General features: G+C 35.9%; 1 protein-coding gene across 2 annotated transcripts in view; it reads left to right on the forward strand.

Annotated features, from left to right (window-relative positions):
- The window catches only part of HFM1 (helicase for meiosis 1), a 155,588-nt gene that overhangs the window by 128,241 nt on the left and 10,685 nt on the right, over positions 1-16,662 (forward strand). For both annotated transcript variants that reach the window (XM_074221693.1, XM_074221692.1), the window contains 4 exons: positions 911-990; positions 2,164-2,273; positions 13,101-13,319; positions 14,442-14,526. In XM_074221693.1, the coding sequence (XP_074077794.1) occupies positions 911-990; positions 2,164-2,273; positions 13,101-13,319; positions 14,442-14,526 (494 nt within the window). The remainder of the gene's footprint in view (positions 1-910; positions 991-2,163; positions 2,274-13,100; positions 13,320-14,441; positions 14,527-16,662) is intronic.

The following is a 16,662-nucleotide window of genomic DNA, read 5'->3' on the forward strand; positions in this document are numbered from 1 at the left end:
TAACCATATCTCCTATTTTATACTTGTAAAATTGAATATTTTTAATCAAAGTGAATTAAATTTAGCCCACTGACCTAGCTTCTCTGTTCTTTTTCTGAATCCTTACTGTTGTTCAGTTCCTCACTCCTGTTCTGTAGAGATTTAGCAATAAGAGTAAACTGCTAACTCTATATTGTCCTTATCCTCCAGGCGTTTTTCCTACCTCCATATGCAAGGCATTTAATAGTTCTAAAGGCTGACATTGAACAAAAACTACCTTTCCAAGTGATCTGAGAATTTCTACCAGATGAAAGAAAAGTCATTAGAATGTCATATCCAATGAATGACCTTCAGTCTCATGTCTCATGCTATTTTATGAAGTCAGTCCAGCAGCTGGGGTTAGAGCAGTATATATCCCCTTATGGATCCAGAAAGTGTTGTTAGTCTGATGATAGAGCACTCATTGGTTTTCTAAGATGAAAAGAGTTTGAAGGATTCACATCATTAGAAGCTAAAAGGAAGGATATGATGACAGTTGACCCAGAACAGAATTTGAAGTAATCACTGCTTCCACTAATACCAAACCACCTGGGGGGGGCGACTAGGTGGCGCAATGGATAAAGCACCAGCCCTGGAGTCAGGAGTACCTGGGTTCAAATCTGGTCTCTGACACTTAATAATTACCTAGCTGTGTGGCCTTGGGCAAGCCACTTAACCCCATTTGCCTCACAAAAAAACCTAAAAAAAAAAATACCAAGCCATCTTATTTCATGGAAACCAGCTGTAGTTTTTTTTTGCTTTGTTTTGTATTCTCAGTTTTTCTTATTACTTTATAACATTTATATGTTCCCAAGAATCTTCATTAAACTATTCATCTGTTAAAATTTTATTCACATGTAATCAAGAGTGAATTTGTTTTTTCTTTCAATAGATGCAAATAAATAAATCTCAAAATGTGGATCTTAAGAAATTTCATTTTGTTCCAAGAGCTTCGCTTCCAGTTTCACCAAGGTACTACTACTACTACTGCTGCTGCTGCTGCTGCTGCTGCTGCTACAAATACTATTACTACAACACAAAACTTGGAAGTTGAATTTGAAGGGAAACTCTCAACATAAAATTTTTTTCTTATAAGCACAAGCATAATGTAGCACATTAGATCAGGAGTCAGTTGACCTGAATTTGAGCATAGGCTCTTCTATCTGACCCTAGCCAGATGTTTAATCTTTCTGGGCTTCAGAATGGCTTCATCCATAAACTAAAATTGTTGGCCTAGATGATCCCCCAAATTCTTCCTAACTCTAACATCCTATGATTAAAAGGAATGTACTCATTCAAGAAGAGGGTTGCTATCATGTGCCCAATACTCTCAATGTTCATTTTAAAGACAGAGATTAGTTCCAAAAGAGCCTTTTCCCCAAAATATTGCTTTTACATCATCTTTAGGAATGCTAGTATTAGGCCAAACCCAAGAAGAAAATCTTCTCAGCTATCCCTTCCTCACTGTTGATCATGGGAGTTCAGGTCTTCCCTTTCTGGCCAGGAATTCTTTAGGGGTTTTTTTTTTGGCATAATTCTTTCAGTACTACCCTCCATACTCTCATTTATTTTGCATCTCATGTCCTTATATTCTTTGTGACTTCTGTAAGATCCAAGAAGCCATGAAGACCATAACTGGATAAGCAAATTCATGCTCATGTGAGGGAGAACTGAAGTAAAAGGTTGCCCCTTTCTCTAACCCAATCCCTGAAAAGAAACATTTCTTCTCTCCTGGTACTGTTTTTTATAAGTGGGTTTATATACATATATATACATATACATATATATAAATGTATATGTATATATATATATATATATATAATACCTTGTTGTTTAATCTTAAAAATAATAAGAATGGTAGGAATTTCAGTTCAAGGAGGGATGGCAAAGCTGGGGAAGTCAGATATGTGGGTGTAGGTGAGATTTCTCAATATAACCTTCAAATTACATTAATAGAAAACTCTCTAATCCATCTCTAGCCCAATATGTATATATTTCCAACTCCTTTCCTCCAATTTCATATTATAAGTGACTCAGAGAAGGGGTGAATGAGTAGGTTAAAGATATTTCCCCCATTTGTTTTTAGTCTCTTATTCATTTCTATATTTATTTCCAATTTTCTTTTGTTTCCACAAATCTGTAAAGGTCAAAAAGCCCACAAATTTCTGCATCTTCTTTAGTGAAAAAATGGGATTCTCCTGAAATCTGTGAAAAATCCCAGCAACAACTGGCATCAGCTTATTCTGATGAAAAGGGTAAGTTATCATGGATGTGTGATTTAATAAGGGAAATGATTTTTCATTACTTCAGATTGTTTAACACAGATGTATCTTATATCAGATTACTTGCTGTTTGGGGAGGGAGAAAAATTTGAAACTCAAAATCTTACGAAAATGAATGTTGAAAACTATCTTACATGTAATTGGAAAAAATAAAATACTATTAACAAAAAATCAAATCAAATCTGTTATTCTCATTACTTCTACACTTTAAAAGAGATCAATTTCTTTTTAATTTTAATTTTTATTCAGATCATAAACATCAAATAGAATGAATATTTGCATACATAGTACAATGGAAAAGCATATTTGCAAAAGAGCAGTTATGTATAACTCACTTTTCCTTTTTTCTTATTGATATTTTATTTTTCCACTTACATGGTATGAAAGTTTTTCGACATTCATTCATGTGCAAATTTACGTTACACAATTGTCTTCCACCTTTTCTTCCTGGCCCCTCCCCTCAGCAGTGAACAATCTAGTGAACACTGTACATGTACATTTGTGTTTAACATGTTTACATATTGGCAGTTTTCTGTATGAGGAATTAGAACTAAGGGAAAAGAAAGGAAACCATGGGATAAGAAGGAAAAACCTAAGAGAAATTTTTAAAAATTGAACATAATGTTCATTCAGATTTTGTAACTTGTTTTGTTTGGTTTTGCTTTTTTTCTTCCAATGTCATGGTCCATAACAGTGTTGTCCTAGTTCTCTGAACTGTTGAAAGGAGCTGCATCCATCAAAGCTAATCACTTCACAATATTGTTAATGTGTACAATGTTTTCTTGGTTCTACTCCCTTCTCTCAGTATCAGTTCCTGTCCAACCACTCATGGTTTCTTATAAAACAATTCATAACATTCATATATCATAACTTGTTCAGTCATTCACCACTTTGTGGATATACCCTCAATTTCATTTCTTTTTCACTACAAAAAGAACTGTTATGAATATTTTAGAACATGAGGGACTTTTCCCATTTTTTTATGATTTTTTCAGGATATAGGCCTAGTATTAGTATTGCTGGGTCAAAGGGTATGAACAGTTTTATTGGACATAAATAAATATGCTCTTTTTGGCATAGTTATATTGCTCTCCAGAATGGTTGGATTAGTTCACAACTCCACCAACAGTGCATTAATGTCCCATTCCTCCTAAAACCTCTCCAACATTGATCTTTTTCTCTTTTTGTCACATTAACCAGTCTGATAGGTATGAGATGGTACCTCATAGTTGTTTAAATTGCATTTCTCTAATCAGTAATGATTGGGAGCATTTTTTCATGATTATATATAGTTTTAATTTCTTTATTTGAAAACTGCCTGTTTATATCCTTTGACTATTCATCAATTGAGGAATGACTTGTTTCCCAAAAATTGTTTCCCAGCTTTCTGTTTTTCTTCTAATCAGCATTAGTTTTATTAATGCAAAACATTTTTAATTTAATATAGTCAAAATCATCCATTTTGCAACTTAAAATGTATTCTTGTTTGATCATAAATTTCTCCCCTTTCCATAAATCTGACAGAGTATTTCTTGATCTGTTCATTGATCCATGGTATCACCCTTTATATCTAAGTCCTATACCCATTTTGACCTTGTTTTAGTATAGGGTATGAAATGTGGGTTTTTGCCTAGTTTTTGCCATACTATTTTCCAGTTTTCCCAACAATTTTTTTTTTAGGTTTTTGCAAGACAATGGGATTAAGTGGCTTGCCCAAGGCCACACAGCTAGGTAATTATTAAGTGTCTGAGGCTGAATTTGAATTTAGGTACTCCTGACTCCAGGAGCACAAGCATAATGTGCCACCTAGCCACCCCTTAGTTTTCCCAACAATTTTTATCGAATAGTGAGTTCTTATCCCAGAAGCTACTGTCTTTAGATTTTGTTCAACAATAGATTACTAAAAATCATTTACTACTGTTTCTTTTTTACCTATCCTAATCCACTGGTCCAATAATCCATATTGATATCATTAAAGAAATTTGGCAGAACACCTCTTATTTTCAAAAATAGTTTATGTAGTAGGTGGCGCAGTGGATAAAGCACCAGTCCTAGAGCCAGGAGCACCTGAGTTCAAATTTGACCTCAGACACTTAATAATTACCTAGCTGTGTTACCTTGGGCAAGTCACTTAACACTGTTGCCTTGCAAACCCCCCCCCCCCAGTTTTTAAAAATAGTTTATGTAGAATTGGAATTAATTGTTCCTTAAATCTTTGGTAGAATTCTCTTATAAATCCATCTGGACCTGGAGACTTTTTCTTAGGAAGTTTATTGATGGTTTCTTCCATTTCTTTTTCAGAAATGGGGCTATTTAAGTATTTTATTTCCTCTTCTGTTAATTTGGGTAATTTATATTTTTATAAATATTCATCCTTTTCACTCAGGTTATCAAACTTACTGGCATACAGTTGGGCAAAATAACACCAAATTATTTCTTTGATTTCCTTCTCATTAAAGGTGATTTCACCCTTTCCATTTTTGACATTGGGAAATTGATATCTTCTTCCTTTTTTTAATCAAATTAACAAAATGTGTATCTATTTTATTGTTTTTTTCATAACACCAATTCTAGTTTTATTAATTAGATCAATGGTTTTCTTACTTTCAATTATATTAATCTCTTTTGATTTTCAGAATTTCTAATTTGGTATTTAATTGGGGAATCTTATATTTGTTCTTTTTGTAGTTTTAGTTGCATAGCCAATTCTTTGATCTCCTCTTTCTCTGTTTTATTTATATAAGCATTTAGATATATAAAATTTCCCCTAAAAACTGATTTGGCTACATTTCATAAATTTTGGTGTGATGTCTCATTGTTAATCATTTTTTGGCTGAAATAATTGATTATTTCTATGATTTATTGTTTGAACTACTCATTCTTTAAGATTAAATTATTTAGTTTCCAATTAATTTTTGGTTTATCTTTCCCTGCCCCTTTATTATATGTAATTTTTAATGTATCATGATCTGAAAAGCATGCATTCTTTATTTTTGCCTTTCAACATTTTATTTTAACATTTTTTATACCCTAATACATGGTCAATTTTGGTATAGTGCCATGTACTACAGAGAAAAAGATATATTCTTTTCTATCCCCATTCAGTTTTCTCCAGAAGTCTATCATATCTAAGTTTTCTAAGATTTTATTCATCTTCTTAACTTCCTTCTTGTTTATTTTGTAATTAGATTTATCTAGTTCTGAGAGAGGGAAGTTGAGGTCCCCCATTATTATAGTTTTTTTCTCCCTATGTCTCCTTGTAATTCATTCAACTTCTCCTCTAAGAATTTGGATGCTATACCAGGTAGGGCTGTGTGTGTGTGTGTGTGTGTGTGTGTGTGTATTTAATAATGATATAACTTTATTGCCTCTAGTCCCTCTTAATAAGATCTCTTTTTTGCTTTTGCTTTATCTGAAGTCAGAATTGCTCCCCTGATTTTTTTTTTACTTCTGTTGAAGCATAATATAGTTTGCTCCAGTCTTTTACCTTTAACCCTGTGTGTATCTCTCTGCTTCAGATGTGTTTCTTGTAAACAACATACTGTAGGATTCTGGTTTTTAATCCATTCTGCTATCTTCTGTCATTTTATGGGGCAATTGATCCCATTTCACATTTACAGCTGAGATTACTCATTCTTTATTTTTCTCCATGCTATCTTTCCCTGTTTGTACTTTTCTCTTTCCTCTTATTTCTCCTCACCACTATTTTGCTTCTTTTTCCCTTAAACTTTTCTTTTAAATTTTGACTTTAAGTATACTTTCACTTTTACCTTCACCTTCCCTTTTATCAATTCATTCTACTCCTTTCTTTCTCTTTTCCCTCCTCCTTCCCTGTAGGCTAGGAGATATTTTTAAACCCAAGTGGGAATGTATGTTATTCCATCTCTGGGCCAAATCTATTGAGTAGGATTTATTCAGTGTTCAGACCTTCCCTTCTTTCCCTCTACTATAATACTCTTTGTGCCTCTTTACCTGGTGATATTTAGCCACTAATGATAATGTCTAGCCTTCTTCTAGTATAGTCCTTTTTATGTTTTTATTGTTTTAACCTTGTCTTACATCTCTTATGTCAAAATATACTCCTTTTATCCAACCTGATAAAAGTACTGTTCTCAAAGGTTGGTTAATTGCTTGATTGATTGATAAGCAGCATTGCCTCAAAGTCTTTAAATACTCTCCCCACTTCCATCACTTTATAACTCACTCCTTTTTCAAGTATCCTCCATGAGTATGCAATTCTTATGAGGCAAGTATTTTTTTTTAATATTTTTTATTTAAGGCAATGGAGTTAAGTGATTTTCCCATGGTCATACAGCTAGGCAATTATTAAGTGTCTAAGGCCAATTTGAACTCAGGTCCTCCTGACTCCAAGGCCAGTGCTCTATCCACTGTACCACCTAGCTGCCTTACCAAAGCACCTTGTAAAGCCAAATCATTTCATGAACCATTCCTTCTTCTCTCCCCCCACTGCCAGCATATTTCCTCCAATTGTAGCTGAAGTATCAAGCAAAGCAAAACCACTTCATGATGCTTTCATGTCCAGTCCCTCTAAGTATAATCTCTCCCTCTGTCTCTCTAGTACTCTAACCATAGCCCTACAGCCCTCTCCAACCAAAGTATTGGGTACACTCTCTCCCATTATCCCTTTAGCTCCACAGCCAAGGTACTAAAACCCTTGTTAACTAAAGTATGGATTAAGATAAAATCACTTCCTAATCTCTTTTTATCCAACCCTTCTAAGTAAGTTCCTACCCTCTGTTCCTATGATATTACAAACCTCTAGGTATCTAGTCAAATAAAAGTCACCTCTAATTTAATTATATTCGAGAGCCTCTAAGTACTGGGACACCCTAAAGTTCTCTCTTAAGAACTTTAGAATTGATTGTAAGGCATGGGAGACACTCCAGCATAGGATGACCTCATCATAGAAGTGTGGGCAAGGCAAAATTAAAGTGGCTCAAAGAAAATGTGAGATACATAAGTTTAGAATAAACACCCCAGGTGTTTCTAGACATTTTGTCTAGAGTAGCAGGGTGGAATTTGGCACAGAGTCAGAAAAACCTCTCTTTGTCTCTCTCCTCTAAACTGTTTCCTAGTTTTGTGTCTTTTAACCTCTTTGCAACTGAGGCAATTGCCAGGAGCTCTCTACTAAGTTGGTTGTCAAATTGTATTGGTGAATGGAGTTATTGCACAAGGATCTCCCCTTGCTAACCTAACCACAGATTCTTCATGTATTCTCAGGCATCCAGTAACATGCTTTGCCTTGCTTGCCTTGCACAACTCTTCTCTAGTAATATGTTGTAGCATGCTGATATCCACACATACCAATCCATTGCTCTTTTTAGTTGACTCTCAATTTTTCTCCTCCCAAAACTGGTGTGCTTTGACTTGCTGCAATAGAATATCTTTGGAAGAATAGTGGTGTTAAAGATAGGCCTTTGTTTCATGAAGAAGACTGGAATTATTAAAAACTACCAAAGAGTTTCCTAAAGATGATTTAGCCTGCTCTTTCTCTCCTATTCAGTTTTGGGCCCCATTTATTTTTCATTTGTTATATCTTTTCATCATATTTGTATGGATAAATGAACTCTGCCCATTCAACTGTTTTGGAACCATCAGTGTGTTTCTTCCCAGGTTCTTCAGCAGCTTAGGACCCCTTCTCAAGGCAGTCTATGGGCCAAGTCCCTTTGAATAATTATGGATCTCATTTGGGAAGTTTGGTAGTTTTACTATTAAATCATAATCATTCACAAATAGGAGCATTTTAGAATTTTAATTTTAATCAGGGATTTTTAACCTGAATCCATGACTTTTTTTGTTTAACATTTAGAAAGCTTTATTGGGAGAAGGAATGTTTGGCACCAGAGTGTGTCAAAAAAAAATGGTTAGGATGGTTATCAGGGATCTTACTTCCATTTGTTCTCTGTGCTATGTTTCTTCCATAATGACAGTGGCAAATATTTTTGGCAAGAATTCATCTTCTAATTTTATGCCACATTTTTAGTGGTACCTAGTCATCAAAGATTACTATTATCTCTGTTGTTATATCTGATTATAAAAGATATCTTATCTTTTAACATGTACATGGAAAACAGGACTTAAAGAAGTAACACCTTGGTTTACCAATCAAATGATTTTTTTCTAACCAAGATACAAAGATCACACTGGAATTTTATATCTTTTGTGCCTTTCACTCAGCTTCTGATTGTTAAGAATCTGTCTAGTTTGCATACATATTGTCTGTGGTATTCCCTTCGCATACTTTCATCAGAGATGCCCCTGATGTGTCAATGTGTAGTTTATTCTTATAAACCCATATGCAGTTTGGTAGCTGTTGATGTTCTCTAAGACACCAGTTTGTCCATAATAATAATAAAGTCCAAGGATTTTTCCAAAACTTTGGAAATCAATCCCTCAGTGCCCTGAAAATTGGGTCACCTGTTGCTCAGAGGCCCTCTGTGTATACTTGGTCTAAACCAGCTACGGTTTCCATCCTTGTTTTTGTCAGGGCCAAAGAACTTCAAGGTCTGAGATGTCAAAGTAGGTGGTGGTTTCACTGTCTTTGTTAGTAAAAAAGAATTTGCTAAGAAAATCTTTATAGATATTTTTCCATTTGTTGTTGTTGTTGTCCTCCTACTTTCATCTTTAAATACTTTTGGGATGACTTTGCTTTATTAGTCTCTTGTCAAACTTTTTTTTATAACTCCTTTTCCTTATATCACTTCTCACTGTTCTATGGGATGATGGTGCTTGTTATCTTCCATAAAGTTTTAACAAATGAATTTATGTTCTAACCTAGTGTTGTCCTTGGTTTTTGTCCTTTGTATTTGCTGGCAGTTTTAAATATACATGTGTGATACATGTGTGAATGTATATCTGTGTGTATGTATGTGTGTGTGCATATATATATATATATAATTATATATATATAAATAACTTAATTTGACTTAAACATTTTTAGAAATACTTTTCACACTTTGAATAATTCTAAAATGGTCCAGTATAATTCTGTACCTTTTTGCTAAATCTAGTCAGAATTTGGGAATATAGTCAAAATATAATCTAGATTTATTTCCTTTTAATGTGTCACATTTTTATAGCAGTGCCTGTTTCCATGTGGTCTTCCTCTATAAAACCGTGGCACATATGCTTGCCTTCCTTCCTGCAGTATATAAGCTTAGGCAGTACCTGACTGAACTTTTTTGATGATGTACAGCAGTGGGAGGTGGGGCAAGATGAGAGGATTAAATCACCTACTTAAAGTCACAGTGTTGAAGTAGCATGATAGGTTCAGAAACACCTGGGTTCAAATCCTTCCTCTGACATTTTAACTCTTTGACCCTGCACTCATCATGTCAGCTGTAAGTGTCTCAGACTTCTCCCTAGGATTCTTCTTCTAAGGGAAAAGTGGCCTGCTTTCTGTCTTAGAGGGGATTCCTCTATAGTGTGATCATAGATCCTTTAACTGCTTGTCCCCTTTACCACACACAGCTGGTCGGAAGCTTTTCAAAAGCACAGGTGGGTAATGGCCCATGGGAGAAGCTCTTCCCTGCATCTTCTGCCCTATGCCTGCTTCAGTCCTGGTTTTCTAAGACCTTTAGACTAACAATGATTAGAGTTGATTCATCACATCCTTGTTATCCCAAGGTCATTAATTTTATGAAGATTTACTTCGGCACAAGAAGTGATCAAGAAAAAACCCACTGCTCCCACCTCGAATGTAAAAGTATTTGCCCATTTTGCTCCAATCTGTGTAAAAGCAACACAAGAGATATGCAAAGAAAGATTCTTTTACTATCTTTAATTAATTTCACACATATATATGTGTGTATATATATATATTTTTACTTTAGTCTTTCCCTGAATTATAGCTTTTTTGCCTCCTTCAGCAAATCAAATGATCAAATTCAATGAGTATTTATTCCTGTCTTATCATGGGCAGAACATTGTGCTAGTTATAAGAAAAAGAAAGCTGATATTAGGTAATGTACATACCCTTGTGGCGATTGTAGCCTAATTAAGAGTGATAAACCATAGGTAGGGCAGTGGTCATGCTGGATCAGGAGTGAGGAGGACCCAGGTTTCAATCCAGCCTTAAATACTTAGCTGTATGACCCTGGGCAAGTCATTCCATCACTTCTGCCTCGGTTTCCTCAACTGTAAAATGACAATAATAAGAGCACCTCCCTCCCTGGGCTATTGTGAGGAGCAAAGGAGAGATCTGTATTGCACTTCCACAAAGGAGCAATATGACATATATACACCTGTCTCAGCAGCATCCACTCCAGGACATCCTCCCCAAGTTACAGAGTTGGCTCCCCAGAGGGTAAACTGCATAGGATTCACTCTGCTCCCAAAACCAAAGCTTAGGAGTCAGCCAATAGACTGTTCAAAGCAAAAGCAAAGCACAAACATTGACCAAGATGGCCTTGTTAGCATTGTGCCAATAAAATATTCCTTCCATAACCCTAGGATACTATTTCCCCCAAATCTGTACAGTATCAGTGGGAAGATCTCCCAATCCTTACTGCCTTTCAGACAGGAAATGGATTTGGAAATCCATCTTATAGCACGTTAGTAGCTTCTTACAAGGTTTCCATTGACTTTGCATCAACTTCAGGAGCTGCTGGGTGATGTCATGATCTTCTATGAGAACAAAGGGCAAACATTGTAATTCAGATCACTATAGTAACTTGTACAGATTTTCACCTCTCACTACAAGTTTCCTTTTCCCCCTGCTCTCATATGAAGACCTCATCTCATTCTTCAGGAATACTGAAGCTATTGACCTTCTCTCCTACTTCTCATCTCACACCCCTTTCATATCCATCTCTTATCTCACATCTACAGCTATCTCCTCATTTACTCTAGTTCTGATGAATAGGTGATCTTCTCACCATGGCCAACACCTCTACCTTCACTATTCATTGATTCCACATGTTTTCGTCTTCTCAAGCAAATGGCCCCCCTTCCACCATCATCCCTATTTTTCAGTCTCTTTTTCTATTCTTCAGTCTCTCCCTATCTACTGAATCCTTCCTTGCTGCCTACAAACATTCTCAAGTCTCTCATCCTTAAAAAAATTTATTTCATCAAGCTATTACTGCTAGCTATCATCTGCAATGTCTCCCTTCTTCAAAGACCAGTTTCCTTAAAAAAAAAAAAATCTACATTTGGTGTTTCTCCTTCCTTTCCTCTCAGTTTCTTTTAACTACTTTGTTGTATTTTTACTTTCATGTCAAAGTTCTGGATTTTGTCTATGCCATTCCTGAGTCTTTGCCTTTTGGGTTCCCTTTGGGAGGTCAGTGAAGAATTCTTTTTGTTCTCATTTTGCCACCTGACTTCCTTATTTCCTAGATAATTTTATTTTATGATTTCTTGAAATATGATATGCAGTTGAGGTTTTTATTACAATTATCAGGAAGACTAATGACTTTCAGATTCTCTCTCCTTGCTTTATTTTATGGATCAGTTGGTTTTCAACAAAACAATTTGGTTAAAAAATAAAGTTGAACAGTAAAGCATTTTAAGGAAACAATCCCAGAAGTAATAAAACATAGTAACTTGATGTTCAGTAAACTTAAAGGCAACCCCACTGAAGTAAAGGCTCCCTAGTTTTTTGAAAAAAGTGATTGGGAAAACTGAAGAGCAAGTCTGGCAGAAATCAGATTTTAATCAACATTATGCATCCAGGAAACTCTAAATGACCTTAAATATAGGAGATCATATTAAAACAATGAGAAGACAAAGAAAAGAGATAATTTTCACAGCTATGGCTAGGATAGAATGTAGACTGAAACAAGGGATAGATTGTATGGGGTGAAATCTCCCTAAAATCTGGACTTCAAAAAATATAAGGAATTATGTCTCCCACCTCTTGGTATTATTAAAGTGATGGGCCAAAGATACAGGATAAAATAGAGTACCTTCTCAGACATGGCCAAGGCATTGGTCTATACATATTTAACTTGATTATAAATATTTGTTTTAAGAAAGGGCATGTACTAGGGGAGCAAGAAACTTGGGGAGAAAAGAGTGTTAATGGTAATGACAGACTTGGGGAAAAAAGAACATCACAGCAATTTGTGAGTGCACAGAATTGCAAAGTCTAAATGGCGATACCCACAGAACAATTTTGTTATAATCAAGTTTCATGTGTGTGTGTGTGTGTATTTACATTATAGAAGTTTCCCTTTGTGTGTGTGCCTCTCTTCTAATATACTGTGTCTCCTTCCATTGACACTGTATATAAATGTAATAGATACACCCCAGGATTATGAATAAGAGTTTTGTTATTGCTATTCATTCTCTGCCATTTCAGTATATGTCTTTGCTTAGAATTAATTTTGTCAATTAACTGACTATTAAAGGATGCTTGAGAGTTAGAGGTTTAAGAATACAAACCCACAGAGTACCTTGCACCTAGAATAATTGTCCCCAGGGAGATCCAGTCCCTAAGTATTGGTGGGGAGAGGGTTTATCCCCAGAGGGAACACTGCTACATTGGTGTCTGCTTTATATATGATCTATTTATACCTATAAATGTACATGTGTCTCTGCTCTGGAAAGCAGAGCCTTTCCCTTCTGTCTCTTTAACTCCTGAACAATGCCTGAGACATAGGAAGCACTTAATTCTTCTTGATTGCTTAATTGATTGATTATTAACAATATTAGTTTAACCCAATGCTTTTGCGAGATGTTCAGGTCTTTAAAATTTTTTTATCTTTGATGTTTAATTGCATTTTTTACTTATTTATTTGTTGTAGACTGAATGAACTGCCCAATCTTTTTTCTTCACAGACTTTTCCACATGGAAATATCCTACAACTTTAAATGAAGAAAGCCCTCACTTAGTGCTCTCTAACAGAAATCACAACAGTTCCCTAATGTATACTTTGACGGATGCCGATAAAAACAGCTCCCAGTTTTCAGACTCTCTGAATGTGAACTTTGAATTGGGAGATGAAATTTGGGACGATTTCAATGATGAAAAACTAATAAATGCCACTGGAACTTCAGGTAAAAGTGTTTCAGCATAAAATAATTTGCTAAGAATTTATTGGAAAACCTTTTAGTTTAGCTTTTTATAAGCTAACTTTCACTTATTTTTCTAAATTGATATTTAGATTTAAGAAACTCAAAATTTTAATATTGTAATGATAGTGAATCAAAAATATTATTCTTGATACATAGTAGCTTTTGGCTGAAGGGTAGATATTACTTCAAGATTATTACATAGCAAATGTGGGTATACCACTCATAACATCACAGAAATTTAGATCTTGTATAAACTTTTAAGATATTTAGATGAAACCCGTTATATTTCTCCAGATCTCTGATTTCATCCACATGAGAATCTCTTGGTGTGGAAATACCATTACCAGTACTGATTTACCACTCATCTATACCTTAAGTGCAGACTTAGAGGGTTACCTAGGACACTGACAGATAAAGCCATCAGCCTGTCACCATATAGCTTGTATGTGTCTTAGGCAAGACTTGAATATAAGTTCTGGTGACTCTAGGCCCAGCCCTCTGTCTAATAGCCCCAACCTTGTAGGCACCCCTCAGAACTAACACTTCTCTCGTTTTTAAAGATGGTGAAACTGAGTTCTGGAGAGGTTAAGTAATAGACCAGCCCTGCCAAAGAGTGACTTTGTCACTGGAACCCCCACAATTCTAAGTGCTGTCCTGAGCTATTAAAGCTATTTAAGCTTGAAGCTACACTGAGGCTTTGGGGATACCTTGGAGTTTTCAGTTGCTTTAAATGCTCTTCGTCCTTTGTAGAATGTTTAAAATGTTAAATGAACCATGACTTAATCTTTCATATGGACCACAAAATGATCATAAATAAAGTAATGTTTTCCTATCTAATTTTAATTCCCTTTACAGATATTAAAAAGCAACCTGAGACCTTTTACCACAGTAACTAACAAGTACATTTTGTACTTACTTTAGATTCCCAGCACCTTTCTCTTTCCCTTTTCAAATTAAATTTGATTAATGTGAAAAGGGAATCTCTTCCTTCCCTTAGACAGATTATATCTATTGGAGACACTGTTTAGGGAACTAGTAAAAAGTCTCATTCAGCTGTTTACTGGTATTTTACTAAATTATATTCTTATAATATTCCTTATTCAGGAAACACTTTGCTTCTAGATGCCATGGGACATAAACCACCACTTGGAAAGATACTGAACAAATTCCAAGGGGAAACTTCAAGTAGGCAAGTTTTAGAACCTTTAGTAAAACTTTTTACAACTTTATTTCCTTCTTAAATGAAATTAAAAATGGAGTCAGAGAAATTCTGGATCACATAAATCATGCTTAATGTTGTACTGTTGAATCTAAAGCAGATTGATTTTAGAGCAGTTAGAAAAAATTAAGACTTCTTTTCTTGATGTTGCTAGAAGGAAGTGGCAGCTGTGGTAGTAGTGAATAATAAAATACCTGACTTCATATTAATAGTGATAGTAATAATATTTTAATAATTCTGGGAGGATCTCATCAATCTGTGGGCTCCCTCATCTCATGTAAATGACAATTTACACCAATCAATCATTAAGCATTTAAGGGCCTATTATGTGCCAGACACTGCCCTAGACAATGGAGAATACAAAGACCAAAGTAAAACATCTCTATCCTTCATGGACTTCCAACATGTGCAGAGGGAAGCATCTACAACACTTGGATTTTAGATTCTCTGTTGTAGGAGGGAATGGGAAAGCTTTTAATGAGTATTTACTATGGGCTGAGACTGGGAATGTGAACAGACAAGCAGGAACCTTCTGCTGCAAAGGACCTCACCTTCTGATTGGGAGAGTCCACATCCAAGAGAGTTCAGGGGAGTGATGCAGGGGGCTAGCAGTGGGTCTGACTCTGACTGGTACCCAGCTGCCTAGCTAGATTCAGGTTCCATGTTGGAGCAAAAGGAAGTCCTTCTAGGTCATTCAACAGTTAGCAGCAAATGAGGCTTACTTAGCCACAGCTCATAGAAAGGATGTCAGTACCGAACCTAGGAAGATACAGCTTCTCTCATTTTTATATTGAAATGTATCTGGTCAACAGGGCAGAGTGGTATGTTTCTCACAAGTTCTTGGGACACTGGTCCTAAAGGACCCTGATTCCATGTGGGGCTAGCGGACTACTTTTTAAGTCTAAAGGAAGTCCCAGGAAGTTGCATAAAGGGAGGTACAACCTGAGTTTTGACATCACCCTCTTCACCCTATCCTAAGGCCAGTCAAGTCCTAGGAACAGCTTTGTTGTCCTTTAGGAAAAAATTAGCCAATCATGTTTTGGAGGGTGGTGCGATTTGGGAACCCTGATAAGACATTGGTCCTGTCACAGATGGCAAGATGATCACAAGGTGGCACATATGGTCTAATCAAAGTCAAGTTTGCCTTTGCCAGCAGAGCCTTCGGTAGGCCAGGGTCCTTTCCTTCCTACTGGAGGAGAATTTTATTGAAATACTAAATACTTACATTTCTATAGATCTTTACACTTAACGCAAAGCTTTCCTCATCAAAGACCTGTGAGATGGTTTTCCCATCAGTAAAGTAAGGACTCAGAGAAGTTTTACCACTAACCTATGATTTTTAGCAATTGAATGTCCAACCTGGGACTCTAAACCAGGCTTCTAATTTAGTAGTTCCATTTCTTTTTTCTTTTTTTTTTGTAAGGCAAACGGGGTTAAGTGGCTTGCCCAAGGCCACACAGCTAGGTAATGATTAAGTGTCTGAGACCGAATTTGAACCCAGGTACTCCCGGCTCCAGGGCCGGTGCTCTATCCACTGCGCCACCTAGCCACCCCTTGTAGTTCCCTCTCTATTATGACATTATTTGTTAAGAAAGAGATTTTCTGATCAAACTAATTTACACCAAGAGTAACTCATCAATTTGTTGAGTTAGGAGGTATTTTGGAGACCATCTAGTCTAGACTACACCTAGAGAATAAAGTGAAGCTGATGACTTTGCACAGTCTGCCTAAGTGTTGTCTCATTTAACCCAAATTATTTGCAAGTAGAGACATCACCTTCGTGAATGTCTTTGGTTTTCTTCAAGAATGAAGGACAAGGGGTGACTAGGTGGCGCAGTGGATAGAGCACCGGCCCTGGAGCCGGGAGTACCTGGGTTCAAATCCGGCCTCAGACACTTAATCATTACCTAGCTGTGTGGCCTTGGGCAAGCCACTTAACCCCATTGCCTTGAAAAAACCTAAAAGATTGTCTGGAAGCTTTTCTTTAGATCAAGTCTAAATTTAGCTTTTTTGTGACATCCTTCTCATTGTTCTTAGTACTCTGCCTTTCTTTTCTTTTCTATATGATAGCCCTTCAGATAGCTGAAGACAATTATTTTTTTCTAG

Source organism: Macrotis lagotis, chromosome 2, assembly GCF_037893015.1.
Source record: "Macrotis lagotis isolate mMagLag1 chromosome 2, bilby.v1.9.chrom.fasta, whole genome shotgun sequence".
NCBI lineage: Eukaryota > Metazoa > Chordata > Mammalia > Peramelemorphia > Peramelidae > Macrotis > Macrotis lagotis.